The following is a 26,658-nucleotide window of genomic DNA, read 5'->3' as shown; positions in this document are numbered from 1 at the left end:
TGTGCTTCTATACATTACAAAGCTATCAATCCAGAGGCTAGGGACAAACACATGCCTCAAATCTGAAGAAAGGCTCTTCAAAGGACTGGTGGGACATGAGCTGGATACTAGAGTGGTCAGCAACAACTCAGCTACACATCAAATATGGGTTACCATAAGATCAATATAGAACTCTTAGTAGACACAGAAATGAAGGAACTTCTTTCTTACAGCATCTTCTCCATAGACTCCAATAGAGATACATGGAGGAGGACTTCAGACAAGTGAGAGACACATTTGGAAGGAGAGAATAGTGGGCCCCAGGGGTAAGTACCAAGACTCCCCTATGTCTCTTTCCAGAAAGGCCTAAGTGTCTGAAGAAAAAAGACAGCAAGAGCTACTACTACTACTACTCCAGGCCCAGAACCTTAGTAGCCAGGTACAAGGCAACAAACCTCTAACTCTGAAGACTAGGGGCAGTCAGCATCACTGAAAAGTCTCATACCTGAGACCCAGGAGAGAACTGAGGCACTTATAAAAACTTGAGGTTGAACACAGGAAAGAGCCCACGTGGCTACAAAGCCTCAAAACCAACTACTTAGGAGAAGAATAAGCATGTGGAGAAATATTGTCTATGAAATACAAGTTAAAAGGGCAGACCTAAAGCTGAATGTAGACCAGACATTAAAACCCTCTAGTAGGAACATCTACCCCCACACAACACTCTCTCTCTTAGTGATTCACTATATCCTATGATATATGAATCAAGCTTACCTGGCAATAAAGCTCCTTCATGGCTTGGTATCAACCTACTATTTTAATCATGATATTACTACCACTCTCAAATACGAATCCTCTACTTTAGGTAGAATGACATCGTAGCCTGCTCCTTCTAACTTCTAAAACGATCTACTTGAACTATGTCAGCTCAAATAGCCCCAGTCACCATTCATCCAAAAGATGTATCACAAAATCAACTCTATCCTTTAACTATCAATATAAAGACAACTGAGTCACATTCCACATGCACTCATCATTTGTGGCATTCATGACATATATAACATTATTTAAATGATACATTTATGCCAAGCATGTCAAGTACCTAAGATCCCAGGTAGACTGCCCAGATGACTGACGCAGGATGACTGCCTGAACCCAGGAATTTGGGACTACCATGAACAACAGAGTTCTTCATCTCTCTCTATTTTTTTTAATGGAGGGTGAGTTCCATTTACGCATCACGAATGTTGTCTAATACCCAACAGTCCTGGGCTGGAGACATGGCTGAACATTTAAGAGCATGTACTGTCCTTTCCCAGCTCTCACATCTGCCTGTAGAACACAACTGCCTGAAAGTCCAGCTGCAAAGGGGCCTCTGAACCACCCCTGACACAATGATGAGCACATAGATACATATGGAAGGAAGGAAGGAAGGAAGGAAGGAAGGAAGGAAGGAAGGACAAACCAGATGAAACTGCAAGTTTCTTGAAGGTAGATATTGTCCTTAACATGTTCCTTGTACACCCATGAACATAGAACTAAAAAAACACTCCGAGAAAAAGAATGGATGTACTAGTTAACTTTAAATTCCTTTAACAACTTCCTGGAAAAGTCTGCCTTTATATTTTTAGAAATGAGACAAGGCACATTAGACTGTGCTTTCTGAAATCTGCAGCTGTATTACACTCATCCTCCACAGCTGAAAATAGGGCCTGACCTGACCCATGGAAGACACTAAGTATTTCAGTACTTAGCTAATTTCATTTTCTACAGCCATAAGATTAAGAAATGGAACCCTGGAGTTCTACACCAGTCCAACTGTACTGTACCTAAAATAATTTCCTAAATTATATTTGTTCATGTATTCTCTGAGTAAACTAGAAGCATCATGAATGCAAAACCTGGACCTGTTTAATTTACTGTTTGTATTTATGTGTGCGCCCATGCATGATGTGCTGTATAGACACACATTCAATAGTACATACAGAGGTCAGAGGACAACCCTGAGGAGTTATGTCTCTCCTTCCACCTTTACATGGGTTCTAAGGACTGTACTCAGTCATCAGGCTTGTATGACAACTGGCCTTACCTGAGGAGTCACCTAACCAGCCAGACCTTTGCCCTTTCTGAAGCTTGTAAAACAAACTAGCCCTGTGGTATGTATGTATGTATGTATGTACATACAAGTAGGCAGCTAATGCTCCCTGAAATTTTCAAGGTAATGTGTGAGCAGCTCACACACTACATGTTTTTACTCCGTGTAAAAACATGGTCGTCTTACCAATAAGATTTATTTTTCATCATCTTTGGCACAAATTCTAAAATGCTATCTGCCAGGTCTCATGCCCAATAAATATGCATCCCCAAGCAATTATAGAGATAGATAGCTTCTGGGGAGGGGGCACTCTTTGGTCAAGTCCCAGCGCTGGCCTGTGGTTAGGGGGAAAGGATTGGGGGGAGGGGTGTGGTCCTGTGATTAATCACTGCCCACTCTGCTTAGGGGTATTTATCACAGCCCACTGTCAGGTAAATCACTGGAAAAACACCTCTTCAGTAATTAATGTGAAGTGACGGATGGACAGCCCCTGGGCCCATTAATCAGGAACATCAGCAGCCTACTGAGATTATGAATGTCAGGATGCATAAACTGCCGGTGGATCAATAAGCCCAGGAATTCATCCAAGGCTCTCATTTCCGAGGCATCTCCGGTACATTAGGTTCCCTCAAACCCCTCCCTCAATCTGAAGTGAAAATCAAGGCTTCAGAACAAAGAACAGGAGCTGGGGTCTGAGTGACCACTGCAATAACATGGCCAAGGAAGCTGGCTATGCCTAGGACAACCACAGGATTGACAACAAGCGCACACACACACTGATCCAGAGGCTCTCAGAAGGCATGGTACACCAGAACATAGGAGCAGGGAAGACACAGTTGGATTTCAGTTATCAAAACCTCATGACCCATTTTAAGTATCATCCAGTCTCTTGTTTATAATGTTACCTATTTCCCTGTCCATATTCTCTTCCTTTCATTTAAAAACCACTAATATAGGGAGAAAAAAATTCAATTTTTACTACTTAAGAACTGGGTAAATTTTTAATTCAGTAAGAAAAAGAACTTACATGAAATAAAATTATTAAATTATTTAGATTTAATTTAATCTCATCCCTCATTACTATGATGAACACAGAAGAAGTTCGTATAGTGTTATGTGAAAATATTCTCCATGAAAAACATTTGCTTAACTTGCAAAACTGTCTGGAGCTAAAAGAATGACAGTCTCATCATTCCAAGTTTAGCCAAATTCTGTATGGGAAAGAAGGTTGAGCTAGGGCCTCAAACTGAATCTGTTCTAGGCTGGCAGTGACGGGAAGTAGACTGCCCTTACTGCCACATCCCGCCAAACCCCACTGCTGTGCTTTGTGGTCAGACTCAGGCCAGAGCTACAATTGTTGGTTAGAAAGTATCTCAGAGTTACGGCTGCCTGTTCCGCTAAATCTCATTTCATCCTACTGATGGATGGATGGACAGATGGCTGCTTGGTGAAAGCAGCATTATCAGCCAGCTTCTATGGAGCCTCTGAATGATGGATAGCCCTCTTTCTACTTTCTCCAAACCACCATCGATCCAAGCCATATTTCAGCGGTCAGAAGCCCAGTAATATTAAGACACACAATCAGGTTAAGTTACTTGCAGTATAAACCTCTAGAACAGAAATCTTAACACCTCTGCTTTGCTGTCATGAACTAGGCTAAAAATGTTACAGTTTGATTCTTTCTAGCTGCTAACAATGAATTCCAACAGCTCAAAGCCCAAAGGGAACAGCTGGGCTCTATTCCTAGCAGCACTTGAAAAGCTGGCTTGCCTGCCAAATTTTTACTAGCCAGTTCATTTCTGGGAAATGAACTCACAGCAGTGGTGAGCAGATCTGTGAATATGTGTATCCTGTGGAGTGTGAAGCTATTAGAACCATCAAACCACCTAGAGTTTGTCAGTGATACCATCAATAACCCCAAATGTGTGGAGTCTGGGATCTACCAAGTAGACCAACATCAAGAAAGCTCATTAAGTCAGGGCAGATTAAGATCCTGTCTTATACAGAATTCTAAAACACTGTATATAGCTAGTCTGCTCAAACGGCCTATACTCCCTTATTTGTATATCAAATTGTTAAATCCTAATCCTTGCCTGCTTTCACAAGCACATTTCTGTAACCATTTGTTCTGTTGCTTACTAAACACCCATCTGATTGTCTGCTTGGACTTCACAGCTACCTTTGTTCTTTCCATCGTACCCTTAGCCCTCCAGCAACTTAAGAATCACATAACTGGATTCATATAAAAATTATTCCCACTTTTATGGCTATAAAAAGTAGAATGTGACATCAGCTTTGTGATATGAAATCCTAGAACTCATTAACTCCTTTTCTATGTTTACTCTTTCCCAAATGATCTCCTCTAAATGACATACTATCAACTCCCCTGTCCCCCAATCAGGATGTGGGACATCCTGGCTCCTCCTGGTCTTTCAACTATTAACTGAACCATTGCCATCTTGAACCTATGCTCAATTTATCGCTTTGTGGAGTAAAAAGATGTCTCACTAGAGTGTCTTTCTGTCTTTAGTGTTTATGTATTAATAATTACCAACAGATGTTTTAGCAAAATAACATACTATATTTAAAATGTGTACCTTTGCTATAATGTTCTAATTTAAGAACAGTACTGCCTTGCACATAAATATTAAAGAATTTCCACAAAATCTTATACTACTAAAAAAAGGATCAAATAGGTTAAAAATAAGCATCCTAATCTTTCAAACAAAGATACTGAAGTTCCAAAGATTTTGTTCTGTTTTGTTTTTGAGACAGGGTCTTGCTATAAAGCCTTGGCTAACCTGGAACTCGATAGACCCGCTAGTCCAAACTCAGAGATCCACCTGCCTCTGCTCTGTTTCGTGAGTGGGACTAAAGGCATACACTGCCATGCTTGGCTCAGATCCAAGGTTTTAATGTCCATGACCACATAAAATAGCAATGCCAGACTGGAACCTAATTACAAATACTTGCTCCCTCTGTTCTACTTCTCAAACATCTTCATTTTCTTTCTTGATTTCAACAAGAGGATGGGTTAGGTTGAGCACTGTTTGTGTGCTGTGTTTGGAAGAAACTGGTGACTACTGTACTTTCCATCCAAGATGTGCATCAGTCTTCTGAGTCATTAACTATCTTAGGAAATAAAGATCAGATAAAGACCTGACAACCTCAACTCTCTTTATTTGTCCTAGTTCGACTGAGAAAATTGAAGAGAAAAAAAGCAGAAACTGGAGAATAGAGAGCAAGAGGCCCTATAACTTATAAATAGACAAGGATATGATAGGTACAATGTGTCCCTTTCACTTCCATCAATGACACACATTCTGGTCAGAAACAAAGCCACAAGAAGACTGACTGGACTTCCCCCTCTGGTGGCCACAATTTGTCACTGCTGCATCTCCTGAGTTTCCAACCTACCTTTTTCCCCTCTCCCTCTCAAAAATCAGGTTAAATAATTTCATCATTTTAAAGACAAGAAAGAGAGTTATCTCAGATTTACAACTATTTGAGTGGAAAACCTGTCCAAAATTCACATCACCTATCATCTAAACTAACAATTTGATCATCCAGTTTTCTACCAAGCGTATGCTCAGCGAAGTTTAATCAGGAAGTTAATTGTGCTGCAAAAATAATCACATAATGCACATCAAATCCAAATATATTATCCACGCTAATGCTCATCTTCATTAGTGTAAATGGTCAGCAGAACTTTCCTATCTGATTCCCACAGAAATGTGCCTCAAATGCTAGACAGGAACTCTACAACTGTTCTCCCAAGGAGGGAAAAAAAATTCTTTTAAGAATTCCCAAAATGGGCACATCAATCAAAAAGAAAAAGAAAAAAAGGAAATGCTTGTGTTAAGGGAGTGGTAAGCAATGGCAATGCTTTGAACTACATAATCCACAAGCATTAACCAAATACACCAGTATATCCATTCTTGGTCATTTGCACAGCTATCTCAAACCAATACAAAGATCCTGATCATTTAGGAAAGATTGTAGAATTTCCAATTTGCTTAAGAAAGTATTTAGTCAACGCCCAAGAAAATGATGACTTGTGTTTTTAACCTGCTGTTGTGAGCCATGTCTAATTATGTCTTCTGTCCCATTAAGGTCCAGGCCCTTCAAACAGAACTGAGCAGTGGTGGAGCAGCATCAATAAAGGTAGCAAAGGTAAGGAAAGAAAAAGGGAACCATTGGCTATGAAAAGTGTTGTCACATTAAATGTCAATGGTACTGTGTTAGTGTGTGTGTGTGTGTGTGTGTGTGTGTGTGTGTGTGTGTGTTTACACATTTATGTAAAATCTCATCTGCTACCAGCATATAACACTGCAATTAATGGCTCAGTATACTAAGATTACCACACTGACTATGGAGACAACCAAGAAGGAATAACTGTGAGTTTGACCAAAGGCAAGTGTCTTGAAGTAGAAACTTGAAATAGTCTGGGACTAAAGAGCCTAGAAAGCCAAGCTTTCAGGTAGCAGTTTAAGACTCTGATGTTATTTAGTGAAAAGCTGAACCACATAAATGCTTCTTCACATGAACTTCTAAGGATACACTCTGCTTCCCCTATCCTTAAGAAGAGCTTCCCTTGGCATGGAGTATCACTCAGAGGACAGGGGAATAGAACATTTGTTATGGAAGCAGGTAAGTGTGCAGTCAGGTTAACCTACACCACAGAATTAGTCTCTTTTTCTTACTGCTGTAACAGAAACTCCTGACAAAAACAACTTAAGAACAGGTTCACTTTGGTTCACAGTTTGAGGGGTTGATAGTTTGTCAGGGAAGGCATGCAAACAAGAACAAGAGGCTGCTGGCCACACTGAAGTTGCAGTCAAGAAAAAGAGATGAATTCTGGTGCTCAGCTGGCTTTTTCCTGCTCCTTTTTTGTTTTTGCCTTTTCTTTTTTGAGTCTGGGACACTGCTTAATAGGAAGGAGCTATGTACTTTCAGAGTAAGCCTTCCCTCCTCAGTTAAACCTTTCTGGAAATCAAACACTCGCGTGCACGGACACACACACACACACACACACACACACACACACACACACAAAACACTCTTCTAGGTGACTCCAAAATCATCAATGATGATTAACTATTACAACCAGGATCTGCAAAATATAGCAAAATACAGAAGTTTAATCTGTATTTAATGGGACATAACCAAAATAAACAAACCTATTTACTCCAACTACAATAAAAGAGAACTCAACCTTGCCTAGCTTCTAACCGTTGGTTAGGACATAAGAGCTCCCACACTTAACTATTGAATTAGGCTACGCGATAGTAAAACACATTACTATATTAATTCCATAAATAACCGCAATTCGATTAAACTCCATAAGTGCAAAGCAACTAAAGACAATTCAAAACTGCCTCAGTAAAACGAGAAGCCACCAGGATAAGAACAAAAGACCACGCTTTCTCATGCCATGTCTATTTCTAGACTTAAAGAGCCTATAATAGCTGCCCAGTTATTGTCTGAAACTTCCTCATTCACCTTGTGTCACCCTCAAAGCCACATGGTGAAGGACCTCACCAGGTGTCAGGGCAGGAACTTCCTCTCTTCTCTTTGCCATCAGAATAATTTCTGCTCTTTTTCCCTCCAACTCCACTATGGATCTAAAAACATTCAGACGCACACATAAACATGGGACTAATGATCAGTAAAACTGGTAACATTTTTTAGATCAGAGAAAGCTTCAAATTAGAATATAGATATTCTTCATCACTGATTTTTAGAATTCAGAAAATGAAACTAGGCATGATGGTATACAACTATAATCTTAGCACATAATACATAATTCCAATAGAACCTTGAGTCTTAAACTATAGCATGAAAAGGTTTTCCTTGCAATATAACATAATTAATGTCCCAAACATTTTACACTCCACTAGCTATAGTAACCACGCATGAGCACCAACTGACTGCACACATTATAGGGGGAAACAGGCTGAAACATAGTCTCTTTCACACTCCAATGACATGGCAACCCCATGGCTCACCAACCTAACTCTTCCAAACGTAACATTAGCTCCATCACTGACCATTTCTAAAAGCAATCAGATCAAAGGTTTGCTGGAACTGGACAAGAGCAATATCATAACTAGGAAAGCAGACTCTTTTGTCCCTACTCTGCACATACACTTGGCAGTAGAGAGCAAGCAGAAAAGAGGAAAAAAAACTAAAGGGGAAGTTTTTTTTTTTTTTCTTTTTCTACACATCTGGATGTGAGTCTGTGTCTACAGTTACCTACAATCTCTTCCCAGGGTCTGTGCTGAGTTAAGTGGTCTCCTCCTGCTGACAACAAAAGCCCTCAAGTGGACAAGGCTTTGGAGCTATGTCTCAGCCTCACATGCCTTACAGCTTTCCCCTCTTTAGGACTCACTAAAAGTTGTCCTAAATTTTTAGAGTTGAGGCCACTATACTTAATTCCTGCATATTGTCTCTATATATTTCTCTTTTGTCCCCAACCACAAACCTAAGGGGTATCTATCATTATATCAGCTTCATAGATGAGAAAACTGAAACTTTAGTTCCTTGAGATCAGAACTTCCACATGTTAATTCAGTGTGCCAACCCTACATTTAACTACTATGTTAGACTAGAACACTAATGTTCTAAAAACTATAATAGAGGAAAAGCATAGCAGAGAATAGTTTAATAAACACCAACAAAAAATGAGTAACTGTAACTAAAGGAGGTGGAGATATATATATATTATATATGGCTAACTACAACTGTTATCTGCCTCTCCCTGAAGCTATGCCAGCATGAATCAAAGACAGCTGTGCCTAGAGATGGAGAAAACTGAAAAGCAAGTGTCTCTTTGAGCAGGCAAAGGAAACATAGTTATAAATAGGAACTTCTCTCCCATGCAGTTTTAAAGTTTACTAATTAAGAGCTTCGGGCATAACAATTACCTTAGAATATAAAAACATCTTCACAGCAATGTTTTAAGGATCAAAAAGTGTACACAGAGGGCTGCAGAGGCTTTCAAAGAAAAACAATCTACTGAACAAACATTGCTCAAATACGTAAAGCACATTCTAATCTATTATTCTTATGATTCAAAAAGAAAGATAAAAGTTAGAGAGAGAGAGAAGCTAGTAACAGGCAATGGCAGTGCTCACCATCAAACACGCATTAAATATATGCAGGGTGCTGAGAGCTGTGTTGGGGCAGTGGAGAGTATAACATGTAACAACATGCAACAACACAGTGAGACACATGAGAAGAAATGGACCCCCCCAGGAAGATGTCTCTAATTAGAAAGATGAAGCTGGTGAAGTAAGGTGTCTGAATGGAGTACATATAATTGCCAATAAAGGTAATAGATAACAGAAATCCAAAGTAAAGAGGCATCTTTAAGGCCCTGAAACACCTAAAGAAAATGTCATGAAATGTGTGGTACACAGGAAGGCCTTTTGAAAGTGTGATCAAACAGAATTTAGCGGGGAGACATTTCAAACAGCAAAACAAAATAAAGCAACAACAAAAAAACCAAACAACATAAAACCACCACCACCACCACCACCAATGGCAAAACCAAGTGGGAGGCAGGCCAGGAAGGACACAGACACAGTGGTTTAAGCAGCTGGCCAGATCTGGCAGTATCAAGAAGCTAGACGGCCAGGCTCTTGAGGAGTCCCTCTTCCAAGGTTAGTCCTCTGTATCCTCACTAAACTGAAAAAAACTTCTGTGAGCACCAACCAAGCCTATGAAGGCTTATCCTCCTACCAATTACTTCCCAAAGGCTTGACCTCCAAAACATGTCGAACAACATGGTGGGAGGGAAGCACGAACATTCACCCCATAACACTAGACTAGGTAAACCAAAGGTGTAGGGAAACTCAGTCTAAAACTTGACAATGGACTTTCAACACCAGGGGTTAGGCATTCAAAAGGAGCAGTAGAAAATCCAGTCTGGGCCCTACAGATAATTTGAACAGTGATATTAATCGGTGCTCTGAGGTCGCTACTCCTCCCTTGATCATCACATCTGTCCTTCCATTACTAACCCTTCTATCTTTTTAAATATGCATCACTGGTGTAAAGACAGGATAAGCAACCTCAAAATTCACTCATATTCCTTTACTGCTTACTTAACCTAACGATATCAATGACAAAGCAGTAACACATATAACCTATAATTAGAAACGGAATCAATTCAAGGACCAGATTCCAAAGTAATGGCTCCCAAGTCTAATTCCATATTTAGAACGAGTGGTAAAAGAACAGAACTGCAGCTTGTCCCCATGAAGTACTCCTCTGTGATCAGAGCTCATTCTTTGATATCTAACACTTCTGTAGTGAGCCATGTATTCCTGAAACAATACCAGTTAGTGGTATATAAGTTTGTGAATCAAATTAAATCAACCAATCAAACAGATACACTGGCATGTGTTAAAGGCTAGGCTATTTGGAATGCAGTTATGTTAAGTGGCCTGACCACCACTGCAACAACCCCTAGCGAGGAATTCCTAAGCTCTCATCTCCATTATATTGATATTTACAGTTTCATTTCCCAATCTTGATATAAAGTGATACATCTAGTCTCTTTAAAATTTAAATTCTGGGACTGGAGAGATGGCTCAGCATTTGAAAACACTGGCTGCTCTTCCAGAGGACCAGGGTTTAATTCCCAGAACCCACATAGAAGCTCAAAAACATCTGTAATTCTAGCCCCTCGGGATCCCATGTCTTCTTTGAGCCTCTGTGGGTACTGCATGTACATGATACACAGACATACATTTATAAACACTCATACACATAAACAAAAATAAAAAATAAAACCTCAAAAAACTTAAATTCCACCTGATTCAACTTTACAGGTTCTTTTCCTTATGTGTATTTTTATTATTTGCTTTTTATTATTTTATTTATGTTTTTATAAATAGTATTTATGCATGTATAACTGTGAAGCACATGTGTGCTTAGTGCCCACAGAGACCAGAAGAGGGTGCTGGATCCCTGGGATTGGAGTTACAGAGTTATGAACCACTGTGTAGTTGCTGGGAATTGAACTTGGGTCCTCGAAAAGAGAGCCAGTGCTCTTAACTGCTAGGCCATCTCTCCAGCTCCCTGAGCCTTAGAGTTTTGATGACATGACAAAATACAATAGTGACACCTTTGAAAGGGTTTTATGCCCCACCTATAACCTATATGTTTTTATTTTTGTCTCCCTGCTTACAACAGAGCTTAACTACTAGAACAGCTTGCATTCAAACTGTCCACAAAATCTAAGAGTTTCTCCATTCTGCTCTCATTTCTTCCCCTCCCGTCTCCTCTTTAGCTTATTATATATAACCATTTATACTGCTGTCCACCTTCCCTGACAACTGCTCAACAATTTAGAGCCTGTCACAGATTGTCAGTACTGCATTTGAGGACTTCAGAAGTACTCTTGTGGGACAGTACAGTGTGTTAGTACAGCATTTTCCTGGACACAATGTCACTCGTTATAGCTAGGAGTAAATTAGTTTCTTCTTTAAAAAAAAAAATTCACCTAATAAGTCAGGTACAAGGAGATTTTAAATAACCAATTTTCAAACATCCTTTGGTTAGCTTTAAGATCTAAGCTGTCTCTGTCCTGTGCACAAAATCTTCTCACCACACACATCTAGGAATGCCTGAAAAGCAACTTTCTGATGCTAACAAAAGCAAAACCTCTATCAAGGGGGAGGGGGCTTATTTGATCATTTTCCCCGGGTCTACGACTCCTCATCTTTGTATTCTATTTGAGACCACTTTGTTTAATGCTTGACATCAGCATTTATTTCTGACTATGTCTCACTGTGCAGAAACCATTTAAAGGAAACTTCTGAGCTGTGTATCACAGTGCTCACCTGTAATGGCAGCTGTTAGAAGGTTGAGGCTGGAGGATCAAAAGGCCAGTCTGGGTACAAAGAAAGCTCAGGGCAGGTTTGAGCGACAGAGACACACAGTGAAAAAAGGAAAAAGGAAAAAGGAAAAAGGAAAAAAATAGTGTCAATATCATGTTGTTACAGTTTCCATCCAAGCTCTGCCATGTGCTTCAGCAACATAAGTAAATTATCTTCTGACAGTTGGTGTGGCCAACCCTGCATATCAGTTTCCAAGTTGTTCCTGGCTATAAGAGAAGCTGCAGAACAGTAACACAAGACTATCAGGAAGTGAGAGGAAAAACCCTCACAAAAAAAGCACTTCATATCAATATATACTAGTCTCCTTTGAAAAAAAAAGTTAATTGAAAATAAGTACCTAAAAAGTAATATTAAAATTAAAATTAGTTGCCTAATTATTTTCATCTCCAAGTTCTTTAATAACATTATTCATTATACTTTACTGAGAATTTAAATGGCCATCTATTCTTCTTGAGTGAGTTAATTAAACCCCTATAATAACACTGCATCTTTGCTGTTCTCTATATAAATTATAGCAAAGCTAAATTGCTAAAAGCTAAATTGATAAGCGTACTAACTCTCAGTTGTTACCTCAGAACAAGACCAGGCAAGGAAGGCTAATAATCCAACCCTGAAAACTAAGTCCACACTCCACAGCATTAACTCTACCAAACACTGTAAGCAGAAACAAAGGGCCTAAGTCTTTCGAGAAACTTATTTCACCTCCTGACCAAATGATATTCAAGTACCACAAATAAGCAATCATATATAGAATAAACAAGTCTATAAAATATGCTTATGTATTAAGAAACTTACCACTTTCATTTTCTAAATTAAAAAACAAAACAAAATAAAACTTCTCCAGGCAGTGGCCTTTAGTCCCAGCACTCCAGAGCAGAGGCAGTTGGATCTCTGAGTTCAAGGCCTGGTCTACAGAGCAAGTTCGAAGAGAGTCAGAGCTAGCTACACAGAGAAACCCTGTCTGGGGGGAGACAGGGGATAGATCCCCTAGATAGGCAGGCAGCCAGGCAAACAGATAAAAATAAAATAAAAAAATAAAACCACCCTACAGGGGTTGGGGATTTAGTTCAGTGGTAGAGCACTTGCCTAGCAAGCGCAAGGCCCTGGGTTCGGTCCCCAGCTCCGAAAAACAAAACAAAACAAAACAAAACAAAAAAAACAAAAACAAAACCACTCTACATACAGATAAGCTGTCTGAAGGTAAATCATACAAAAATTCCTTTATGTCAGCCTTACCTAAAAGTAACAACAAAAGTCATTTTTCTAAAACTATATATTTCTTTGACACCTATCCAAGCACTTAACTTTCCTTATCTCATTTTGTAAATAGTAAAGGTTTAGTACAGTGACAGGCCACAGACATAAATAAAAACACATGCATACACAGGTTCACTTTTTAGAAACCTGCCAACAAACCAGGGTGAAGAAATGACATCTTGCTTTAGGCCTCTGAGGACTGCTGTAATGGGACATAAACACCTTCTAGCTGCCATCAAAAAAGAGATAAGAAACAATAGAACAAATTACAAAAAAATACAAAAAGATGTTCACCCTCCAGTCATTACTACAGTTCAATGTTATGTTAATGGCAGGAGTTGAATACACAGTCTGGCTAGCAAGAAAAAAGATCTGGACTTCTACACAGACTTCTTCCAGAACTGTTCATATTGTTGAAAAATTATAACTAAATCTAATGTACACTGATGCATGATATACTCATACTACACACAACTGCATACTTTAGAAAGAACGACATGGTTCCGTAACTGATTAAGGTCTATAAGGTATTACTAAATTTTTAAAAGAAGAGATCAGGGAAGAATGTTGAAGTTGGCCTAGCACGTGCAAGGCCTTGGGTTAGATTCTTGGTATCACATAGAAGATTAATTTTAAAAGGAGTATACAAACCCAAAATGATGACACTTTAAAGTTATTTTTGAAGCCAGGCATGAAGAGCTCTACTGTAATTCCAGCACTCCAGAGGCTAAGGTAAGAGGATTGCTTCAAGTTTAAGACCAACCTGGGCTCAAAGACACAAAAGTAGCTGTTGGCAAACAGAAAGGCACTTTTTGTTCTCAGATAACCCAATCATCATTAAATCATCAATTTAATGTAAACTAAATGAAAATATCAGCTGTGGTTTTTAATGGAGAAAGATAAACTAATAATAAAGTTTAACAAATGAAATTATGTAATAGGAAAATATTCTTTAAATTTCAGAACTGGAGCTGTGGAAATGTCTCAGTCAATAAAGTCCTTACCACACAAGTACAAGGACCTGATGTCAGATCCTCAGCACCCATGTAAGAAGCTGGGTACAGGGACACGGCTGAGAAGGCAAAGGAGGACCCCAGAGCTCACTGGCCAGACAGCCTCACCAATGCAGTGAGTTCTAATCACTGTGTCAGAAGATCGGCTGGAGAGCAAAGAGAGAAGACACAACTGACTCCTGCCCTGTGCATGATGTATACACAAACATAGGTACAACACTTGCTATACACACACGCGCACGCGCGCACGCACACACACACACACACACACACTTAAAACTAGCCAAATGTATGGAAGATAATGATGCAGGTATAAAACAAGGCCAGGAAGCTGCCTCAGTGATTAAAGCCTTGTGGTCTGAGTGCACATAAAGAGGTAGTAGGAAAGAACAGACTACACAGAGTTGTCCTCTCTCTCTCTCTCTCTCTCTCTCTCTCTCTCTCTCTCTCTCACACACACACACACACACACACACACACACACACACACACACACACATACACACACACACACACACACAATGAGAGGGGAGGATAAAAATTTCAAATGTAATAAGGTGGCATGTCAAAAGCCGTGAGGGAACACTGATCTTTTTAAAGAAAATATATTCAGTCAGGTCTACAAAAAAGGATTATTAGATCAACACAGTATTTGTAACAACAAAATATCAAATGGAGCATGGATCCAAATTAAAAACTAAAATCATACAAGTACTCAGAATAAAATGTTAGTAAACTCCTTTCCACAATGTAAGAAAAGGTTTTTCAATTTCCAAACAAGATTCAAATAAACAAGACTAAGAAACTAAACTACATAAAAGCCTGAACACTGACACCAAGCACTACGAATAACAGATGAATGAACTGGAATAAAACCTTAGGGAAGCAGAGCATGGTGGCTCACTGATCTCCGTAAGTTCAAGACAGCCTGGACTAGAGTGAGACCTTGTCACTACTCACCACCCTTGCCCCAAGAGAAAGCAAACCTGCTAAAAAGCTAAACTATATTGAGATTCCAGTTAGACAAAGTTTTTTTTTTTTTTTTTTTTTTTTTGGTTCTTTTTTTTCGGAGCTGGGGACCAAACCCAGGGCCTTGCGCTTCCCAGGCAAGCACTCTACCACTGAGCTAAATCCCCAACCCCAACAAAGTTTTAAGAATGTAACAAACCCCTCTAAGGGTTTCCCTCTGAGCGGAAACTAACATACATTTCCAGTGAGAACTGAAATTTGTACTGTTCCTTCAGAAAGGAAGTTTCTAATGTCTAATAAAACTATATGGAATTTGGTCACCCCTCAATTGTGGATCAAAAATATGCCCCCCCCAACCCCTTCACACTTATCATTATTTCCTACTTGTCCTACAATAAAAATGGAAGGCTTCTGTAGGCTTTTTCTAATTAACCAGCTAACTCAAAAATTAAGGAAGGCACATTTTTCCTCTTCCACAGTAGTGCTCTTTCTGCAAAAGTATTGTTACTAATACTTTACCTCTCACTTATTAAAATTATGACAGTATAGCATCTCAATAAGAATATCCTAGTCTTGTGTCTATATGCATAAATGTGTATGGTATGTACATGGTCATAGGTATGCAAGTGAACATACATGCTCACATCTACATGTAGAAAGAAGCCAGAGATCAACATTTAGTGTCATTCTCAATCACTCTTTTTTTGAAATAGGGTCTCTCTTTGATCCTGAATCTCACCAACATGCTGGGGCTAGTTGGTTAAAAAGATCTAGCTGTCCCATCTCCAGGGATGGGATTACAGGCAAACGTCACCATGTTGGTTTTTTTATATGGGTACTGGGGATCCAAACTCAGATCCTTACTTTATAGGATTGAGCTATCCTACCAAGTCCCAGAATATCTAATGAGTAAATTCAGTCTGTGGGGAAGGTGAGCAAAATGTACATAACACATGTAATATTGCTGCCCCCTCCCCCCAAGTCCTAGTAACAGACATAAGACCCAAATCCACAAAGAAAGAGAATAGCAAGAAGAAAAAAAAAGCAACAAATTTTTGAAGCTAGAGCATAGAAAGGTATATACAAGATTAGCATTTTTTTCAAAGATTGTGTTCCTGATCAGGCAGTCTATGTAATATATGGTGGTCCCATCCTTTTGACAAGTACAAGAAGCCACAGGAAGAAAACATGAATGGAAAACAATACCCAACATTAGAGAGAAGTAAAAGAATGCCAGTAAATGCGGCTTCCAGAATAATTGTGCATCAAAAGTCAAAAGTCCCCAATCCAGAACAAAAGCTAGGTAACAACAGGTATATTACTTAAGGACTGCCACTCTCCCACTCTTGACTAGAGTGCCATCTTTTTAATCAGACACTACTAGAGGGCGTGTTCCAACTAAGCAAGAGGGTAAATGAAGAATGAGGAAGATATGAGTTCTGACAAGACTGGAAATCAAACCCAGGAGAGAAGTCTGCAGATTACAACAAAGGGAAATCATTCTAGGAAAAGAACTGTGCAGTAGGCCCAGAGATCCATCACTCAAATAGTAGGATAATGGAAGTCTGTAGAAAAGGAGCTTCAGAATGGAAGGGAGGATGGGTAAGGGAGGAAGAAGAAAGGGAGGGGAGAAGGGTAACTGGAACCAAAAGCTTACATGACCTTAAGGAAGACCACACTGAGGCCATTTAAGACACTATCAGCCAATGAAATTCGCACAGGTATAATGTCAATGCAACACTAACTTAACCAAATGTCAGAATGTAACTGCCATGGGAAGCTAAGAAGGGAGCACCAGTGGATATGGCTGTTGGAGAAGAGCAAAACTGGAGTGATGGGAGGTTGTAAGCCACCTAATGTGGGAGCTAGGAACCTACCTTGTATGCCTGGGACGAGGAACAAGTGTTCTTAACCACTTAGTCATCTCCGGTCTCCTATTTGACTCTTTAAATTATGTCTACAAACTATATTCCTATTGATTAAATATGAAGAAAAATTTAGAAAATTAATTCAAAGAAACAAAAGCTAAACAGCAATATATACTTTGATATTAAATAATTCATCATTCAAAAATATATAAATAAAATATTTTCAATTGAAAGAAACAAAGAAAAGCCTTTAGAAATAGTTCTCTTTTTGTTAAGCCTTTATATTTCTAATACTGATAAACATAAATATACAAAATATGAAAGTCTTAAAAATTAAAAAAGAATAACTTAAAGCAAATAATTACTATTAGTGAAGACAGACAGGATCCAGTAATTGTAACACTAGGAGGGTTGTAGGTTTGACCTTACTTACAAATTCATTAATGATCAGGAGGCAGTGCAAATAACACATTTAATTAAATTTGCTCATTTATCTATTTTGGGAAGTACGATTAACAGCAGTGAGAGAGAAGTAATATAAAAAGACAGAGATGGATTAAAAACATTGGCTGAAAACCAACTAAGCATCCTTACTCTAATCTGGGAACGAGAGGTGTTACACGGCAGAGAAGTCTGGGTCTTCACTCTAAAGACGCTCAGCTTGAACTACTGGTGCTAGTGAGAGCAAGTTTTCATATAATCTCACTGTCTTCATTCACGGACACGGACAACTCAAAACAGTCTGTGGTTCCCAACTTTCACAGCATCAAGCTGTGGTCTGTGACCTAGTTTTATGAATGGCATATGAGCAAAAGTAGTCCGTATAATCTCAAGAAGTATCCTGTAAGGGAGAGAGAGGATTCCCTTCCTTCCTCCTTTCTGCTGGGGGAAATATGGATGGGATAACTGGAGCTGCAGTGCTCTACGCCTACAGTGACTTTGGTTCTTAGGTTACCTTCCACCTCAGTGCTGGAAACCAATCTTGCACTTCTAAAGTGACACTGTAAAAGAACAGCATCCATGGGGTTGGGGATTTAGCTCAGTGGTAGAGAGCTTGCCTAGGAAGCGCAAGGCCCTGGGTTCGGTCCCCAGCTCCGAAAAAAAAAAGAACCAAAAAAAAAAAAAAAAAAAAAAAAAAAAAGAACAGCATAGTGGAGCAATGCCACACCAGAGCGTGAAGCTTTCTGGAATTCTCCACACTAAAAGAAAGAAATTTCTACCTTTAAGTCTCTCTTACTTGGCTGCAACCAAACCCAATCCTAATTAAGATAACTTCTGCATGGATAATCCATCATATAGAACACCCTCCTCCCCGTCAGTTCCTTTGCAGCTTCCTTTCCTGCCTCCACTCACTTCCTTACTACAGTTTCCCAATGTTATGTCTTCAGTCTTTTCTGCTCCTTTCTCATGAAGCGCTACAACATTCCTTTAAAAACCTACATCTGGGTTTTTTTTTTTTTTTGAGGGGGGGATTGAGCTCCAAATTTATCTCTATCATAGTGTAAGATACAGCTATACAAGAATGTAACTGATTTTTAAAATAAAATAATAAAGTGACGGTAAAAGCAGTGTCTAGGAGGCAGTAATATATAGCTAATATTTACTGTGCTCTTCATATTTGCCAAGTATTACTAAAAGCTAATCCCCAACACAATCTCATCAAGTAGGGGAGCATTATACCAGCTCTATTTTAAAAACAGAGGAAGCTGAAGCCAGCAAGTAACTCACGTAGGCTATGTAATAATACACAAAAAAGATCACTGAAACCTAGGCTTCCTAAACCCACTCTCTTAACAAATGCACACTCAGAATACCCAGATCCAAGGTGCTAACCCAGCCTAGAACCCTTTTAAATGTTCTCAGCAGTCACGATATTACTCAAATTCCTTCTCCAGTAGTACAGTTCACGACTTTGAAGATTAATTTTAAGAAACTACCAAACATCCCTTATAATGAAGTAGGAAAGTAAGAAGGGTGGACAGGCAAACTCCTTTAGAATCGAGGAACGAAACATCAGGTGATGAGATTAGTTTTCTTGTACAGCTCTACTGCCCTAAGAATCAGTTCCAAAAGACCAACGCCAAGAATTTATGTTTGCTAGGATAACTGCATGGCCTCAAAAGCAGATTACAACATTAACATTAATGAATTTTTAAAACAACCACATAAATTATATACTTAAAACTTAACAAGCTAAACACTGAAGTTATTCTCTCCCTCCCAGACCTATCCCAGAGCCTTCCCCAGTGACACTACTATGATACAGTATTCTTGATACGGTGAGCTCACAAATGTATATTCTGACTCTTCAATTCTTCTACCGCCATCATCTTACTACTCTTCCTCAACACCTCTTTTCTACAGCTACAGTAACAGCACTGCTACTAAAACTCTCTAGTCAATCCATAAGGCCATTACACAGAACACAAAGAAGACAGCCTTTCTCAAATACTATTTTGAACTCAACAGAAATTCTGTCATCTATGAGATTATATTCAGTTAATATTCGAATAATTTATACATCAAGAGCTGAGGATATAGCTAAGCAGTAGAATGCTTGCCTAGATGCACATGCCCCAAGGTTTTACATCTAGTACCACCAAAATATTAATAGCAGAAAATTTAAGAACTATTAACGACAAATAGCTACATCAGATTAGACCAAGTTCTGCCAACTGAATGAATGACAAAACAAAACAAAACAAAACAAAACAAAACAAAACAAAACGCCTTTCATTTTCAGGGCTGGGGATAAAGGCAAGGTACAGAGCAAGGCCTTGGGTTCACACCCAAAATTTCTCATTTTGAGAAAGGTTCGAATTTAGGAACTACAAATAGAAAATCACAGACCTAAAAAACTGGCTACACCTGAAAAGTTAAGTTATGGGTTGATTTTGTTATTTCCTGATTGGACAAATTTTCAGTAAACATATCTTATCACATACAAGTAAGACTGTTGTTTTAACATGATATGAGTCAAAGGCCAAGTACAGAAACTGATCAACTTAAGTTACAAAGAAATCCTGGCCAGCTATAGTGGCTTATGCCTGTAATATCAGCAACTTGGAAGGCTGAAGCAGGATGGAAACTAAATGTGAGTTTGGAGACAGCCTGGTAGGTTTCAGGGTATCTGGTATGATAGTGGGGCTCTAATGTGACTACCGTCCTGCCTCCTTAATAAGGGGGGATGAGCTGAAGAGATGATTCAGTAGGTACTAGTACTTGCTACATAACCATGACCTGAGTTCAGATCCCAACAACCATGTAAAAAGCCTGTGTGTGGCTCTACACTATATCCCCAATATTAACTTGTTGGCCAGCCAGTTAAATGAAAAGTGACAAGTTTTAAGTTTAGTGAGAAACTGTGTCTCAAAGGAATAAGGTGGAATGTAATGAAGCAAGACACATGACCTATGCCTCTGGACTTCAAGTGCACACACATGCACTTGAGATAAAAGGGAGAGAGGAAAAGAAGAAAAATGTAAAAAAGGAAACAAGCGGGATACATAGGAGTCGTAGATTATTTGCTTACCAGGAACAAAATGGCTGGTATACATTAGTAAGTTTTGGAATTCCATGCCATACAACAAAAGCTTAAGGAAAAAGTCTTTACCAGTTCAGTGGCTTCATATTAAATACACTCCCTCCAAACCAAGTTTTTTCCCAATTTTAAGGATTGTCCAAAGCACCAATGTACAATTGGGAAGACCTGGTTAAACAAGGCAATCTCCATTCAGAGGGTTTAACAATTCATCTCAAACACAGTCTAAATACCCACTACACACGAGACACTTTGCTAGAGGCCTAAACACAATGAAGAACATACGATCTGTACCTAGCATTAAGAGTATATAGTTTATGAAAATATTAAAATAGATATATAAAGATAACTACCACCAATGATTAAGTTATAGTACAATTTTGGTCTTAACAAATACTTCTTTATTTTTTAAGAAAAACAGAACTTGAGTGAGCAATCTTTTGCCTATAGGGAAAAATACTAGGAAAAAAATTAAAAATCACATGAAGGTATGGGCCTTTTTAAGTGCTGTTTAGATCTTGAGATTAGGTTTTGTGTTTTTATCTTCTAAAGTTGCACTTAGTTTTGTAATAAATGTGCATTCGTATTTTTAAGTAAAAAATATTTTTGAAAGCAAGTTTCAATTTTTTAAAATGTGTTTATTTACACTGTAAAAGGCCAAGTAAGTAGTTAAAAGGACTATAATAGAAACATTTGGTTCTACGTTGAACATATAAAGTATAGTTACTATTTAAGGGAAACTGGTGATGTATTAACTGCAGGAGCATGCAATTTTACTACCCTCCTTTCCTGGCAAAATACAAATGCAAGATCTCAAGTAACAGACACAAGCAGACTCTGTAAGCTCTCCATCTTCTGATCATGCCCTGACCGTTGTCCTCGCTCACTCATTTCCTACCCCTTAATCTGCTGCCCTCTCGCACTCCCCACCTCCTAAGAAGCTGTGCTAACTGTCCTGCCTATGTCTGACTCTTCTCTGTAGGACGCACTCTGCCAACTGTTTAACTTTGTCAGATTCTCTCTTCTTCCCTATTGCTACCAAGACATCCTTTTTTGTTTTTTCCTTTCATTTTTAAGGTAGAATTAGTAACATTATGCCCATTTTAAAATTATGAATACAGAAATAGACTACTAACAGAAAACTAACAGGATTTAAATCAAAGTACTTCTTTAATTCTCTTGTGAAACTTCATGGTAAAGAATTCAAACAGCTCAATTGTAGGCCAGTATGAACACACTATTTGGATTTCTTAAGAAACAAATTTGTTATAAATGAATACTACACACCTTTTGCCCTCATTTTACAATTATGAATACAGAAATAGACTACTAACAGAAAACTAACAGGATTTAAATCAAAGTACTTCTTTAATTCTCTTGTGAAACTTCATGGTAAAGAATTCAAACAGCTCAATTGTAGGCCAGTATGAACACACTATTTGGATTTCTTAAGAAACAAATTTGTTATAAATGAATACTACACACCCTTTGCCATCATTTTCAACTCTGCATCAAGTTTAATGTTACATCATGAGCAGTCACACTTGCTCATTCCAGAAATTCGTATCATAATATACAGGTAAGATACTTGCTTGAAAACCTCACAATACTAGATACCAAACTTGCTGAGTCCAATATTGCTTCTTCCTCCCCACACCCCCCGCCCCCATAATGCTTCTTTATGTTTGTCTGTATCTCCAATCCTAAATTGGTCATGTTTGGTATAAAGAGAGAGGCAACAAATATTAATAAACTGTAGTAAGTCTGAAAAATAGTCGACTACAGAGAAAGCCACTGTGATATAGTGAAAAAGCACACCATAGACTAGGGGAAAGTGGTGAATGGCTTATTCAGAGAACACTCTCCAAATGCAGGCTTGCTGCCACTGAACAACACCCTATAACTTTTCTCCTATCTAATGCTCTGACAACTAAATTTCTCTGTAATTCAATAAGCTCTTAGGAGTTACCCAAGCTTCATCCATCCTGCTGGGCTCATTCATGTTTTCCCCACAAGCTAAGAGCACTTTTTCTCGTGAATATCACACAAGTTAGGTCCTCTTTCAATGCATGAATAGTCTACTCTTTGTTTCTATGGGTAGGAAATCTACCATAAACATAACTCAACAATAAAAAGTGTTTAAATCATATAGTTCAGGTAAGTGGTTGATCCTATAGGTTGCTAGTTTTATACATTATATGAGGGTTAGCTTCATAAATTTTTAATTAAAAAAATCTATACTCTTACTCTTGGCACTAATTCATTTACTTATATCTAATGAGTTGCATGAATGCCAAATAAAATATATGTCAGATATCTGTGAGTACTTAGTGCATGAAGTTAATGAGAACAGGTCACAGCTTCAAGCTCCATATGGGCCAATTAGCTTTGCAATATTTCAGGCTCCATGGTCACAGTCAACTACCTTAACCTTGGGCAAAAAGAAACACACTGATCATATGAAACATTAAGAGATTAAGAGAAAGGATATTATAATTACAATCTGACTGTCAGAAAATAACAAAAACTAAAAGCATTAATACCAGCAACTCTATTTTCCACGAAGGTTGACCAGTATGTGCCTAGCTCCGGTGCCACCTGTCTTTTCAGCTATGCAGGCTGACAGCCTTACTTCACAGATGATGTGACGTGAACTCAAAAGCCTAAACCAAGGCTGCACCCAGGAGACACTGGAACCAGGACTTTGATTCCAAGGCTTACGGTATTTCCAGAAAACAGTATGGCCTTACCTAAGTGTGTCACAGAGCACAAGATAATCAATACAATGTTCTTATTCAGCAGTCATTGCTTACTGAGCATCTATATGTATATAGCAAAGAATGAGGTCCCCCTCCCAAAGTCCTTTCAAGTAAAAAGGAGTCAAAATGCAAGTGTTTGAAACAAAGGAAACAACACAATACATAGAGTAGATTTTAATGTACACGACTTTCTATTGTCATAGCTGTGTATACATACATACAAATATGTGTATGTATATATGTGTGTATATACATATATATTTGTGCAAAGAAATCACGCTGAAGCATAACTAAAGGCAAGAACAAATCTGAAAAAACAGAAGGCAAAACATGAAAGAAAAGAATAATTGCTTTTTGGCCTTTTGGCTAAGATCAAGTGTAAAAAAAAAAAAAAGAATAAAGGAAATGTTTCCTTAGCATCCAAATTTGCAGATATCTGGCAGTCAGCGAGACACCTGAAGAAAATAAAAACAGTTTAATTCTCAACCATAAGATTTTGCCCTGGCTCATAAATCATTTATGTCTGTAAGACTTTTTCTCTTTGCTTTGTTCCTTACACATGCACACAAAGCCAGGACATCAGCAGAGGTCATGAAGTTTCCACCTTTCAAAAAAATGAAGGTCACCAAGTCTTCTAGGCTCCTTTAAGTTAAATGTTTGTTTTGTTTTTGTTTCAGTCTCACCAGGTAGCTCTGGCTGACCTGGAACTGATATGCAGACCTGAATTCACAGAAATCCACCTGCCTCTGACTTCCTAGGATTAAAGGCATGAACTACCATGCCAAACTCAGGCTAAAACTTTATAAACAACCTAATTTAAAAACTGTAGGTGTGCTGGGTGGTGGCTCCTGCTTCTTTTTTTTTTCTTTCTTTCTTTCTTTTTTCTTTTTTTTTGGAGCTGGGGACCGAACCCAGGGCCTTGCGCTCGCTAGGCAAGCACTCTACCGCTGAGCTAAATCCCCAACCCCGTGGCTCCTGCTTCTAATACCAGCACCCGGAGACAGATCTCTTGTGAGTTCAAGCCCAGCCTGGCCTGACCTACAGAGTGAGTTCAGGACAGCCAGGACTACACAGAGAAACCATGTCTCAAAAACGAAAAACAAAAAACAAACAACAAAACCTGTATGTATGCAAATATGGGAGCTAGAAGATAATAGAGACACAAAAATTGTTCTATAAAATTCTATTCTTGTCAATATCTAAGTCATAGTTAATTGCCCTGCTATGAGTTCCACTGCATGGCTACACTTTTAAGTACAGGTTATAAACAAAGCACCAGGCCGATTTCAACTACCAAGATACAAAACAGAAAGAAAGAAAACTCTAGGAAAGTATTAACTTAAGCACATACCCAATAACCATTTCACAGCAGCACTACAGGGAAACCTTAAGAGTGAAAATGAGTAATCTTTAAAATATGTGTATATTATATAAAATATATTACATAAAATTATATATATATATATATATATATATATATATATATATATATATATATACACACATATACACAAGCTCTCTATATATCACTCTTCCAGGCCTGGAACTTACTACACAGACTTGGCTACCAAAAACTCAGAGATCAGCCAGCCTCTGACTCTGGTACTGGAATTAAAGGTTGCTGTTGCTTGTGTTACTGTTGTTACTATTACTAAGAAGATAATTTAGAGCCTTACCCAATCTTACCAATGAACTATATACACCTCAACCCCTTCGCTAAATAGCTAAAGCAGCTATCACATGAGTAGCACCTGAAATGAATGAGAAAAGCCACAAGTGCCTAGACACTGGTAGGTAGTTCAAAACCAAGCTCTGGGAGCTCCAAATCTTAGGAGATGCTTGTTAGGACTACTTCCAAACAGAGTTGTTACAAAGCAAGAGCAGCAGCTAGCTAGCTAGCTGTGTGTGGAGAGCAGTGCGCATTCTGAAATCCCAAAGTTCTAAATTGATTCTACAGGTGGTCAGGCCCCAATGTCGCCTCTCCGCCTGAAACCTAACATTACCGCTTATATGTTTCATCTGTTTCAAAAGACGCCATTAACTCCAGTCTTCATAGAGACATGACGGTGATTTTAAAATCCAACTGACCTGGACCACACCAGGGAGGATACCAAAGCTTTATTTTAAATATGTTTTATAGCACAAACGTTTCACACATATATCATTTTTGCTGAAACTCTTAATACTGAAAGGCATAATATCAAAAAGACTCAGCACCCCATTTTTTTCAGGACTACACAGAGAAACTGAGATGGTGGTAACAGGACTACCAAAGACCACAGGTCCATCAAGTGAGCAAGCTATCACCCTCTCGGGATTCAGACTCTATAAACCCTGTGCTCCTTCCCTCACAACTCGGATGCGACGAAAAAAATTTTATAAGAAAACTTTCGAAAAAGTGGTTCGGAAGTTTTCCGAGGACCGCCCCAGGAGAGCAGGAAGTACACCCTATTTTATAAACTGCTCACAGCCAGTCCATAGCCCCCCGGGCTCCGAGCAGCGGAGCAGACTTGCCACTGCCCCGGAATGGCCAGCAGCCCGGAGCTGTCCCGGAGCCACCTCCGTGGTACACAGCCCCGCAGCCCAGAGGGGGTCCTAACAGACCCCGCTCGCTACCTGTGGACTGGAGACGATTTTTACGAGAAGCATTAGGACCGAGGCCCAAGGCAGGCCTGTGGCCCCTTAGAAAACAGAAGGGACCGGAGAAAGGCCCTCCCGCCCAGGGGCTCCAACAGGTCGAAGGGCGGAAGCTTCCCAATAACCCCCGCCCCAGGCGGGGGCCTGCCCCGCGCGTCACGTGAGGAAAAGAAAACAGCGTTAACACACGGGAGAAAAGAGGGGCCTCTCCCGAGTGGGAGGAAAGAGACAGGGGACAACCAGCACCAGCTCAGGGTGAGAAAGAATCGGAGACAGGGGTTCGTGGTTACCGGGACGCTGTAGCTCTCCGCTTCCGCCGCCTCGGTGAAGCGCCTGCTCTTCCGCTCGCCGCTGGGGTGCGCGCCAGGCCTTGGCTCCGCCCATGCCGCTAGGCCTCCTGGGAGTTGTAGTCTTCGCGAGACCCTGTCGCGTCACGTGGGGGCGGGGCTGACAAATGGAGAGGGCGGGAGGGCGTTGACGCTCCTCTATCTCCAGAATCGTCTATCCTCCATCTCTACCCTCAGCTGTGAATGCGCTCAAATCTTCTCACGTCCTACTCAATCATACCGTGTCTCTTTCCTCGTCCACAGGCGAGTTTCTTCGAGCGTAATCTGCTCTTAGCGTCTCTACTT

At 39.4% G+C, this 26,658-nt stretch overlaps 1 protein-coding gene and 1 long non-coding RNA gene across 4 annotated transcripts in view; one reads left to right on the top strand and one right to left on the bottom strand.

Annotated features, from left to right (window-relative positions):
• R3hcc1l (R3H domain and coiled-coil containing 1-like) overlaps window positions 1–26,448 on the bottom strand; it is a 78,058-nt gene extending 51,610 nt beyond the window's left edge. For 2 of the 3 annotated variants that reach the window (XR_010066339.1, XM_039101422.2), the window contains exon 1: window positions 26,317–26,448. Coding sequence is in view for 1 of the 3 variants with exons in the window: in XM_039101422.2 (XP_038957350.1) it covers window positions 26,317–26,410 (94 nt within the window). In the remaining 2 variants the exon portion in view is untranslated. Of the gene's footprint in view, window positions 1–26,005 lie in introns of all 3 variants that reach the window. The other variant, NM_001427847.1, reaches the window with a different exon arrangement.
• LOC120100039 (uncharacterized) lies at window positions 204–18,233 on the top strand. The gene is made up of 3 exons (XR_005499692.2): window positions 204–305; window positions 6,188–6,247; window positions 14,203–18,233. It is a non-coding gene; the product is annotated as an uncharacterized LOC120100039 (long non-coding RNA).
• Window positions 26,449–26,658: the final 210 nt, after the last annotated feature.

Source organism: Rattus norvegicus, chromosome 1 (assembly GCF_036323735.1).
Source record: "Rattus norvegicus strain BN/NHsdMcwi chromosome 1, GRCr8, whole genome shotgun sequence".
In the NCBI taxonomy this organism is placed as follows: domain Eukaryota; kingdom Metazoa; phylum Chordata; class Mammalia; order Rodentia; family Muridae; genus Rattus; species Rattus norvegicus.
Note: the sequence above shows the minus strand (reverse complement) of the source record. Positions and strands in the feature narration are given on the sequence as shown.